Genomic DNA, 12,014 nt, shown 5'->3' with positions numbered 1-12,014 from the left:
GGGATGAATGCATACTAAAATATAGACTTTCCTGCAAGGATGACTCTGCTCCTTTATACTTGGTGTTATTTTAAATCCAATTTCTATTTTCACAGTGATTCCCTCTGTTTATACCGCGTGCTGAGAAGTTATTTGTCCTTTAAAAAAAAAAAAAAAAAAAAAAAACGTTGTTTTTGAACATTCCCTAAGATGACTGGAATAGCAAAATCAGTAACGTCATCCTTTCCATGTCTGAAACATGAACTTCCTTTGTTCTCCTCTAGGTGATGATTTTCACAGATTTGGAAAGGTGATGGTTGAAATGTTTAGCAACAACAACAAAACTAGACAATGAGAGCCATTCAAGGGCATTGTAAGACCAACACTACAGGAGGCCCAAGTCACTGCTGTGTGGCAGGGTAAAGAGCGATCTGCATCTGCAGAATGGAATTGATTGAGTATCTGAATCCTCCCTCATCACTTAGTCACCAACACAGGGAAAGCAGAGCTGTATCCCTACTTCCTCTAGAGCGCTTCATTTCGCTCATGCATTTGAGAAACAAAATTAGTAAGATTATCCAAAAATCATCAGATTTTCATGGCCAGCCATTCTCACACATAGACCCAATGTCTGTCACTCCTGTTGGGATTTTTATTTTTTTTAACTCAGAAAATTAAACTTTATAGACACGAGGGGACCTGGCTAGAGGAAACCAGGCGATAATGGCTTTAGAAACTCCATTGCAGACATGGAGTTCATTCCCTTTTTCCATCAATCTCAGCCACTTCTGTCTCTCCACAGCATCAGGACACAAAGCCTGCAATTGTTTATGGTGAACCTTCCCTGGCCAACTGGCTTTCTAGTCTCGGTTCAATTTTCTGTCAAGTGCATAGCTCACATGCTCCTGTTATAACTGTCTTCCAGGGGCTTGATTCTCACTTCAGTCTTACTGCTCCCCTCCTCTCTCAATCCTCACAGTATACATAACTGTCAAGGGCATGTCCATGCCACATTCAGTCAACATGACCTTTTCAGTTATCCAGCTGCTGATACACTAATGGAAACAAAAGCAGGGAGATGCCAAGAAAGGTCATCTGACAATTATTCAGCATCCTCTGAGGAATGGATTGTGGCTATCAGTCCTGCTCCTCCAGGATGGAGAGACGTCTGCCTCATTCTCAAATGCACTACATTCAAAATTTATCAGAGGCCTGCATGACTCCAAATAAGAGATGCCAAGAACCAAGTGGGCTTGGAGACTGAGATACGATTATGTTCTTCCCCCGAGAGACCCCTGCACAGCAGGACACAGGAATTCTGACTGACCTTGGTTGATTCTTGTGTGGAGACTCACTGGAGGTTATCTTTATGGAAAATATGATATTGTGTTTCCTTTAATGTCCACAGTGATGGACATCTACCTAAATGCACACTTTGAATGGGTATATACACTACAAATGTATATCTTTGAATTGATCACTGCAGAGATTAAGCATAACAACGCAATCGGTTTTTAGCCATAACCACATAGCATAGTGCTTTATTAGGGCCTTTATCAGAAATCCATGTACTATTAGAAGCTCCTTCAAATCTCTGTATAACTGTGCTTTTATCATTCTAACTAGTGTTGTGCATTTGCTTAAAATACTTGATTTGAAATTTAAAATATTAACAAGAATGGAACATTATGAAATAAAGCTCACATCACAAATGTGCCTAACAAGAGTCCTTTTTTTTCATGTGCTAAAGAGACAAGTCACAAAACAGTCCTTTCTTCACTGTGTCTTTTCTATTGTAATTGGAATATTTACCCTCCATTATGAGAAAGCAATATTGTTTACATTACTGTCAGTTGTTTCAAATTTTAGATACAGTCTCCAGTCACTTATCTTTGAATAAGGTATATTTATAACTGAAAAGAGAATGGTCAGTATGGGTCAACACTACGGAACTTCTACCGTGGATTATCCGCGGGCTACTCAGGCTGAGTGTCAGAAACAAAGGTCATAAGAGTAAGTCGACTGCAATTAGACTAGCTTAATTGGAAATAGGAAATGTCATCAACCTTGCTTTAGAATATAAAGTGTTCATTAATAAAGTAGAACTGAAAGAATGATCAACTTCCAGGAATTTGCAGCTTCCTGTACAACATTTGATAAGAAGAAGATTCCAGATTATATGTATCACTTATAAATTCAAGGCAAAGAATAAAACATGTCATGATTAGCCTGCTGCTTGGAGAGTAGAGTTGGTGATATATGTGAATAAACATAAGGTTTTAATGTTAGAAAAAAGTCAAAGAATATTTTAAAACAAAGAATTTACTTAAAGATATTTTATAACTCTGACTTGAAGTAAAGATAATCTACTTTAGTGACATGCAAACAAACTCTTGGGTTTTTTTTTTTTTTTTTTTCGAGACAGGGTTTCTCTCTGTACCCCCAGCTGTCCTGGTACTCACTCTGTAGACCAGGCTGGCCTCGAACTCGGAAATCCGCCTGCCTCTGCCTCCCAAGTGCTGGGATTAAAGGCGTGCACCACCACCGCCCGGTGCAAACAAACTCTTATTTAAATTTATTCAACCCTTATTCAACTTGAACTTGCCTTTCTCTAGACTCAGAGAATTCTAGCTTTTCCTAATAAATCTATGTGAATCTTTAAATAGTCTGGTTTTATAAAGCCTTCCAATGTAGTATTTCCAATTTATTAAATCCTTTTTTAAAATGTTAGTTTTCTACATCACAGCTCTCTGAATCATGCAGAAAATAGCATGCCAATTCTCTTGACTCAACTACTATGTGTAAACATATTCTTATTTTTTTTCTCCTACAGTGAAAACAGAATATGTTCATTGGCATTAGTCACTAACGTGATAGAAATTCTTTGGATCAAACAGTCAACTTGACCATCAAGATGAATCTGATTACTGGTTTGAAGTTTGACACAAAGCTTCGAGAATGGCTTCAGACCATCTCACACTTTAATCCTGATTGCATTACCTCTGATTAACTGAACATCCACATCTGCTCATGGGCAGGGAACAGATAGCTGAGCTCAGAGATTGAGCATTCATTCTTGCCACAGAGACCACTTCCAGGTGAATGCTGCCTTCTCCCACTCCATAAAGGCTCCACATTTTAAGTAGAAACAAATCCACTCCCTTAGTGCAGAAAAATATGAAAGGAAACCCTTTAAAGATAGCTTTAGTTGAGAAAAACTCATAACCTATAAATGCTGAGCTGGTACAAATTACTGAAATGATGAAATCCCTTCTCCCTGAATTTGCCTGATCGGGGAATTAATAAATTTTACTCAATAGATCTCTTATTTTGTGTGACTTTAGGCCAAGCAAAGTTTTATGACTTTCAATATTCGCTTGTGAAAAATAATACAATAATTCCTAACATAATTTAAAGGGCTGCATTAAGGAAAAAAAGAGACATGCTAAATACCGTCTGATAAAATTCCCCACTAGTAGATCTGTCTCTCTTGTGAGAAAAGTCAAGTGTACTAGCAGCAAATGCTTCATCAAGACAGGTTTATTCCAGGAATGTAAGACTGACGAACATTAGGCAAATCATTAATGTAATTCAATAAAGAGGTTAAAAGAACACAAGCGAGCCAAAGAAAAAAAAGGTATCGAATAACCATAACTCCCAGACAACATCAGCTAAAACACATTTGGATTTGTTAAATCCCATCAAAACTCTCAGTAAACCTGAAAAACATGAAAACTTCTTTAACATGATCAAAATAACTTTAGAATTCTGAGAAAGCAACAACTAGTGACACGTTTCTCATTCCAATAAAAACAAAACAGGACACGGTTTACCGTTCGTTGGCTCAGAAGTTTGAATGGCTAAAGCAAAGCAGTGCATAGGACCAGGAAGTGAATTGTAAAATCAGATGTAAAATCATATTACATGGGTATAATCCCCATTGTAAAATCAGATTACACATGTGTGTAATCCTACTGTGTGGGACACAGAGAAAGGAGAACTACAAGTTCCAGGTCTTCTCTGAATTTGAGGCCAGCCTGGCCTATATAAAACTATCTCCAAGCACATGTGCACATATACATACATACACATAATGTGAGAGAAAAAGGGAGAGAGAGAGACAGAGAGACAGAGACAGAGACAGAGAGAGACAGAGAGAGAGAGAGAGAGAGAGAGAGAGAGAGAGGGAGAGAGAGAGAGGGAGAGAGAGGGAGAGAATGAGAATTTAATTGTGAACCCTCATAAAGGAGGTGAATAAAAGAAGGGACAAAGGGGAAGTCTGTTCAAATTAACACAAAATTCTAATGATAAAAGAAGAATATATGTTGTGGGATATGGAAAAGCTTATTTCACATAGAAGTTGAAAGGGGAAGGCTGAATAAATGAATGCATGCAAACATTACTAGAGACATCATAGAAACCGTAAAGGGAAAGATTAGGTTTGAGCACACAAGGAAAAAACCTTAAAACTCAGGTATGCATTGTGGAAAATATGGAATGAAGGCTCATAAATTAAAACTTGGCTGTAAGCAAATTTGGAGAGAAGAGAAAAATCTCTAAATATCGAGCTGTTTAAAAATGTGTTCAAGTATAATTCCCAGGTATACTATTTGTTCAAAAGTATTAAAAATGTGAGATGGAATGCAAATAGAAAATCTTAAGCATATTATACTGAATATAGACCGATCTAGGAGATGTGATACCGTGTTTCAAACATTAACACACAGTTACTTTAATCGACTAATATCAGGTATGAAAACCCAGTGAGACTTTAAGTAATTACATGGAAAAAATAGAAGAGAGATGAGTGCTGAGGCTTCCCTGCCACTTATGAGGTGACAGGCCCGTGCTTGAGAAAAGCTGGCAGGACCAATTATGGCACTTTAATGAGACAGCACCACATGCCTCTTTATGATTCAGAGCAAACCTAAGTACACAGCAAATGCACGTATTTACAAACCTTAAATGCATACTATGAGTGCATGTGCATATCTGTGTACCTTCATTATTTACATAAGGCACATCTGAGAGGATACATTCTCATTTATAATGGGGTTATCTCTAAGACAAAGGAAGTAAAAGTATGGGATTTATATTGTGGAAACTATCTTAAATTAGCATATATTAGCATATATTATGAGAAAACAATTCAGGATATTGCTATACTAAACATTATTTTTAAATGTTAATCCTGTAATTACCTCATTAGTTATCAGAAGGATGAACTTTATGAGGATAATTAATATCTGTACTTTTATGGCTTGAGATTTAATTAAAAATAAACTTTCAAAGCACACAAAAATTTTTAATTACACTAAAATTTTAATCAAAATACTATTTCTTAAACATGAGTGTTCTTAGGAATGGCCAATGCACTTGTAATGTACTAAGGCAAACTCTCTCAAAGGTGACAAAGCCTTGATTTATAAACTATTTTAGAACCTTTTACACCAGGACTATGGATTTCAGCTAGCCTTGATGAAAAACATGTCACAAGTGCAACTGTTTTTATAATTGCTCTGGTCAATATTTAATCAACTAAAATGACTGCATGTTATGTCACCTCTCCTAAGCCAAATTCTTTCTACCCTGAGCCCCAAGAGCAGATCTAAGTAGATAAACATTCCCAGGAGAGAAGATTAAACTGGCATTTCCTCCTGATTGTTCAAATCAATTTGATTTCTATTAAATGCACTCCACTGATGATGAGATTCAAATCTGCTGTATTAAATTAGGACTTAAATATATCTCAGGGAAATTAGGCCCAGCAAGGATGTCATCTGGACTACAGGCACTTTCATCTTCCCGAATCCTAATGATAAACTTTCAACCTTAGGCCTCAGGTGCAGAGGCCAGCCCTAGACACTCTCTGAAAGGTGGCTTCACCCTACCCAATCTAGATATTGTCATATCTATATTGTGTCAGTCAACAAGTTTGCCTGTGCATAATGTCCTCTTGAACTACAGCCCCTCCCCAAAGTCCTCAGAAAATACAGCCTAGCATATCAAAATGTTTCCAGTGTTCTAACTTACATTCCTTTATTTAACTATAGCTGTACATTGTCTAGTATAATAATAGTTCTTGATCTAAACTCAGTTCATCCCGACACACACACACACACACACACACACACACACACACAGGCACGCACACACGCACACAATTCTGTCCTTCCCTCTCAATTAACCCTCTCTCTACTGTCTGCACGTCACTATATCTACTGTGTGAAGCTGAAGGCACTCCAATCGATCTTCTGCCACTTAATGTAGTAAAAGTTAAGGAATGTCACTTAAAATAGTAAATGTTTTCCTAAATCATTTTTTTGACTGCTATTATATTAAGTCAGATGAAATATGTTCATTTACCATCAGGACGGTTACCTTTCAATTCAATGGAAAGAGTTTTCAAAACGCAACTGAGGCCTCGAGGTCCTCAGAGCTAGGTGGGCTGGGTCCCGAGCCTGGGTGCACCCCCTTGGAGACACGCTTTATGGAGCTTGAGACTCTCAGCCCAGGATCTCCAGCTCAATGAGAAGCTAGAATATGAGCTCTCCAACGTCTGGACATCTGTGGTATAGCAAAGGGACTCCCCAGGTCCCAGGGCTCTGTGAGGTGACAGCAGCTGAGGGGACTCCCCAGGTCCCAGGGCTCTGTAAGGTGGCAGCAGCTGAGGGGACTCCCCAGGTCCCAGGGCTCTGTGAGGTGACAGCAGCCAAGAAGCTGGTTCACTTTAAGAAGAGAGGTGATCGCCAGCTACACGGGTATTCAGCCAAGTTCAGAAATAGGTGATAGCCATCGAGCCACTCTGGCTCCTTGCCTGGAAGTCACAGTCCTAAGACCTGGAACTACCTTATGACGGGAAGGACTGAAATATCATTAAGTCCTTCGGTCTTTCTTCAGGGTTTCTGCCATCACCAAATTAGGACAGAGATCACTCTCTGAGGTCCTCATATCCCTGTGAGGGAGGATGTGTCTTCCCAGAATCCACCTTTGCACTGGCCCCTCTCCTGCTCTCTCCTCTCCTGGAATGCCACCGTGTCTCTGTTCCACCTTCCTGCCTTGGTTTCCTCTTCTCCACCTTAGGCTGCAGTGAGTCAGTATGTCAGGTCTTTGTAGCCACCCTGGACTGGTAACAGTTCCCAGGTGAATAAAGTTGGATGAGTTCAGCAGTAGGGTTTTTTAAAAAGTGGCCATAAAATTGACCTCATATCTCTTACATATCAAGACCAAATTTACTCATAACACTGTCACTGCTGGTACATATTCTTAAGCACTGGTTCACTAAAAATAATAATAATACTGTCAAGTGCTTCCTGGGCACCAGGGGAAGACCACAAAGCTGTAGAAAGCCTACGATAGTCATGCTTGCTCTTGGTGGTGTCCTTCAGAATTAGGTGTGTGCATCACAGCCTTTATCAGGACAGTAAGTTCACTGTGACATAGGGATCCTAATTACTAGAATGTCAGTGTTGCAGAACCCAGAGATTTTTAAAACCCAATGAGAGCTGGGGGTTTTTTGTTGGTGGTGGTTTGGTTGTTGTTTTTTATTGTTGCTATGTAACGTGTCAGTTTTGCTACAGGCCTATCCATTATCTGTGAATGGATGTGATGGTCGGAACTCATGAGAGAATGATAGTCTAATACATTCACCTCATCAGCTGGAAAGAGATCGTCTCTCCAAAGGAGTGTTAATCCTGAAGTGTAGAAATAAAGACCAGTCTCCACATAACAAATTCTTTTCTGGTTCTTAATCATAAAGGTATTCCATGGACAGCCAGCATCCCAAGCCACGCTGAGTCGATTAAATTAAACTTGTTTCAATGTAATGTTTCATCTTCTAGAGCTCATTTAAATTATCAGTGAAAAGAATATTAAAGTCATTTATTACTATAGACCTGGAAGAGAGACAAGAGAAATGAAATACTTAATGAAACCATTTATAATCTATAATCATTTTCCTAAACAACATTTCCACTAAACACTTAACAATGAAAAAAGTACAGTCATTTACAATTAGCTTGGAGATGGATCTCTAATTAATCTCTTAGAGAAAGAGGCTTGACACTTCAACATAGTTAAACTCGATTAGCAGAGCTACCAGGGAAGCTAGCAAAGAATTAAAACGGAAAGCCATAATGAATTCACTACATTTACTTAGCTTCATACTGCCATCCCGAGGTAGTTTCTTACCAATAACTTTTGTAAACTGAGAGAAAGTGACAGCTCATCCTGTCCACAAGAGTGACTGTGTCCATTACCACCTTAAGAACCTCCAAGCAAAATCACATCCCATTTATAAGTGGAAGACAAAGTACAGAGTGGCTCACATTTCTAAAACAGTTTATACCTTTCCAAGGGCTTCTATATTTGTTTCCTTGTAAAATCTCTGTAGGATTTTAAAGATGACAAATTCCTAGTCACTAGGAAACTAAATGATGTGCCACAAGCATAAAATCAGTGGCAGAACTGGTCTCCAAGCCCTCAGACTCCTATTCCTGGGTGATATTTTTTTCTACAGGTATACTGGGCCTCTGCACTTCTCATTCTAGTGCATTTGCTTACCCTTCATGGTGGCAAGGACCGTGCATGTTCCAGCTGTTCTACACCACACACTCACAACTCACACACATATACCATACAAACACACACACAAACACACATATATGCACACAGGCACACACAGAGACACACATTCATGCACACAGAGAGTGAGACACACACACAAAGATGCACATGCATACACGTACTTTCACAGAGACACACATGACATGCCTTCACATATATGTACAAACAGACACATAGAGATGCATACACAGACACACATGCATATACATACATGCACACACAAACATATATACACATGCATGCACACACAGAGAAAGACACACACAAACACACAGAGGCATATATAAAGACACACATACACACACACACATTCACATGAATATGGAATAAAAAATCTGTGCTGGCATTAATCATCTCTCTCTCTCTCTTTTTTTTTTTTTTTTTTTTTTGAGACAGGGTTTCTCTGTGTAGTCCTGGCTGTCTAGAACTCACTCTGTAGACCAGGCTGGCCTCGACCTTAGAAGTCCGCCTGCCTCTGCCTCCCAAGTGCTGGGATTAAAGGCTTGCACCACCATAATCTCCTCTTCTTAATAGCACTCTCTCACTAAGAAAAATGCTGCCTCAAAGCAAGGTATAGTATAGGACAAGTGTGTCCAAAACACTTTGGATTTGGAACTTCTTTCTATGCATATTTATAGAGCCCTAGCCACTTACTGAGAAATACTGAGGTGATAAGGCAATAATATCTGAAGTAAACATGAGAAGAGCAGGAAGTAGACATATATGCCTGCATATAAGAACTTAGATGGTGAAAGCAGAAGGGTTGGGAGTTTAAGACCAGCCTCACACATAAAAACTTGAAGGTCACCTAGACTATATGAGACTTTGTACTAAAATAATAAAAGTCTCCAAAACAATCATAAGAAAGAAAATGTAAGATATTGTAGGTAGTGAACATCCACTGGAAACCAGGGCAGAGTCCTACGGGTTTAGACAGATGACAAGACTAAGAGCATGGGAAATCCAGGCAGAAGAACATTGAGGCGACCACCCTAATGATGGCTATACAAAGACACGAGAGGAAGAAACAGCCAAGGAGAACCCACAGGCTCTTAGCACTTAGCAGGGGTGAGGAGCTTGAGAGCCACGTTAAAGAAATCTGGACTTTATTTTATGGCATTGTTAAGAAAGAAGGAAGACATTTCTTCCATTAAAAATACATATGTGCTTAGCTGTGTTTTGGAATATAAAAACTTTCAAAGAGGAGCTCACAGGGTGATTGTAGAAGAGATTGCTAAACTGGGGTGGGTGAAAGCAGCATCCACCGGGCTTATTTGATGACCTACTGATTCACTGGTGTGTACTGACAGGAAATGGAGAAGGGACTACCGTGAATGTTCCTGACCTCTCTGGTTTGAGCAGCTGAAAGACAGGAGGCACTGCTGGTAGACACACAGAAAGCTAGAGAATGTGCAGGCTTATACATGGTCCCAAGCCCTCAGAGCCCTCCAAGCCACTTTACCTTGGGGTAGACATCTGACACAATACAAATTTGTGAATTAGGAACCATCATGTTATTGCTGGTATAGGAAATCACAGATCTGGATATGAAGACTTAAAAAGAGAAGGAATAATGAGAAAAGCAGCCAGCACCAGCTTTGGGAAGGGTTGAGACTGAGTTTTGTAAGAGATAAAGTTAACAAGAGAAATAGCTAAACACAGTGAAGCAGTATGGAGAAGCTAGAAATGGATGTGGTGACAGTATGAAAAGGCAGAGCCATGCATCTAGGGAGACATGGATTAATAGAGGTTGATCATCTCATATGTGTCTGCTATTCTAAGAAAGCGAGAGCAGCTAAGATAAAGGCACAAAGGAGATAAGAGGGAGAAGAGAAGTGGTCTGGGCTTATCTAGCTTTGAGAACAGAAATTGCTCCTCTGCTCTAACAGAGGAAAGAAGGAGGTGAATATAAAGGAAGCAGGTGATAGAAACGTGGTGGTAAAGAGATGAACCTCACATCTTGTGACATCTGGTTAATCTCTCCAAATTAAGTCACTTGTTCAGAGTAGAGTTGAAGGTAGAAGAAGGCAGAGTACAGGGGAGGTCGGCCTCTGCTGTGCTTGCATGTTCCAGTCCATCCATGTCCTTCTGTTTTCCCAAGAGCCTCATCACTTCCTGATGTCAGTAGATATTTTTGATATGGAGCTAGGGAGACTCTGCCCCCTCTGGGGATCAGTGACCTGGCCCCTAGGGTGGGCATGCTCAGGCTCATCAACCAAGGTATTTGCTGCCTTTCTGTTTCTCACTGCCCCAGCCCAGTGAAATCCACTGACACCCATCCTGCTCTCTTCTAGAGGAAACTGTGAGAGGCATGGAGTGGAGCTGTGGAGAGAGAAGAGGCTCCTGAAGACCTCCTATTACCCTAGATGCAACTCAATACTCTCAGACTGAGAGATTGGGTCAATAACTTCTGCTCAAGACAATGTGAACTTGATGGCTGCCACTTTCATGCAACAGCATCCTGACATGACCATTTGGTACAATCTCTGTGAACAACAGGAGAGAGACTGTCTATAGAAAACATTGGCTGGCACTGTGGAGTCTATTTGTCATTGGTTATTGAAAATTTGTGGTGATATAAGCCTCAGAATTTCCACTTGATAAGTCGTACTTTAAATTTTTCATCATGAAATATAACTCCTAGGTTTATTAGTAGCAAAACAAAACAAAAATGTTTATATTGTTTTCTATTTTCTCAGGTTTAAGGAGATACTTAAATGTAAAAACTACAGAATAAAAAGCTGCTAGTTGCCTATGTACTTAGGTTGGCAAACAGCAAATCAAAAGATGTCCATCTTCTTTGCATGTTTGCAAATGTGATAGGGCAGGGGCTATCTGTTTAGCATCAAATGAAGAAAGAGAAGACCTCACAAATTCTATTAAATTATTTAACAGCTACAAATAGATGCAGCAAATCCATTGATGGTGACATAAATCATTTCCCGTCTTTTCTTCCAACACAATAAGCAAACACTTGCAGGAACTAAATCAGCATTCTCATGAAAGGCCAAATAACAGGGCCCATTCATGAATCGCAAAAAATGGCACATATAGAGGGTAGCAAGATGAGTCACTGACACATCAAATATTTGGAGAAGATAAATAACTACGCTGAAAGATATTACAAAAATATTGTTACCATGATTCAAATGAAAAAGTCATTTCACTGAACTGACATTTATCAAATAACCAGAGTGAAGATGAATTAGATTATCAAGATTTTCTTCAAAATCACTCTTCATCACTTGGACTACTGGGCTGGGCATGCCTTCAGACTACACAGATTCTCTAGCAAAAAAAAAAAAAAAAAAAAAGCTTTTCTATATATCCTAGCCTCTCACAAGGTGATACCTACACCTGTCTAGAAAAGAATACCAATGCAGATTCGTGAGTCCTGTGTATGTTGTTCT

At 39.4% G+C, this 12,014-nt stretch overlaps 1 protein-coding gene across 3 annotated transcripts in view; it reads right to left on the bottom strand.

Annotated features, from left to right (window-relative positions):
- Positions 1-12,014, bottom strand: part of Plcl1 (phospholipase C like 1 (inactive)) — a 315,943-nt gene that overhangs the window by 63,606 nt on the left and 240,323 nt on the right. Inside the window, exon 1 of one of the 3 annotated variants that reach the window (XM_031367530.1) lies at positions 7,630-8,120. The exons of the other annotated variants lie outside the window; for them this stretch is intronic. Coding sequence (XP_031223390.1) covers positions 7,630-7,734 — 105 coding nt within the window. The 5' untranslated portion in view covers positions 7,735-8,120. Of the gene's footprint in view, positions 1-7,629; positions 8,121-12,014 lie in introns of those variants that run through there. 3 annotated transcript variants of the gene reach the window in all.

This window comes from Mastomys coucha, unplaced genomic scaffold, assembly GCF_008632895.1.
Source record: "Mastomys coucha isolate ucsf_1 unplaced genomic scaffold, UCSF_Mcou_1 pScaffold14, whole genome shotgun sequence".
NCBI lineage: Eukaryota > Metazoa > Chordata > Mammalia > Rodentia > Muridae > Mastomys > Mastomys coucha.
This window is presented reverse-complemented; position numbering and strand designations above follow the sequence as displayed.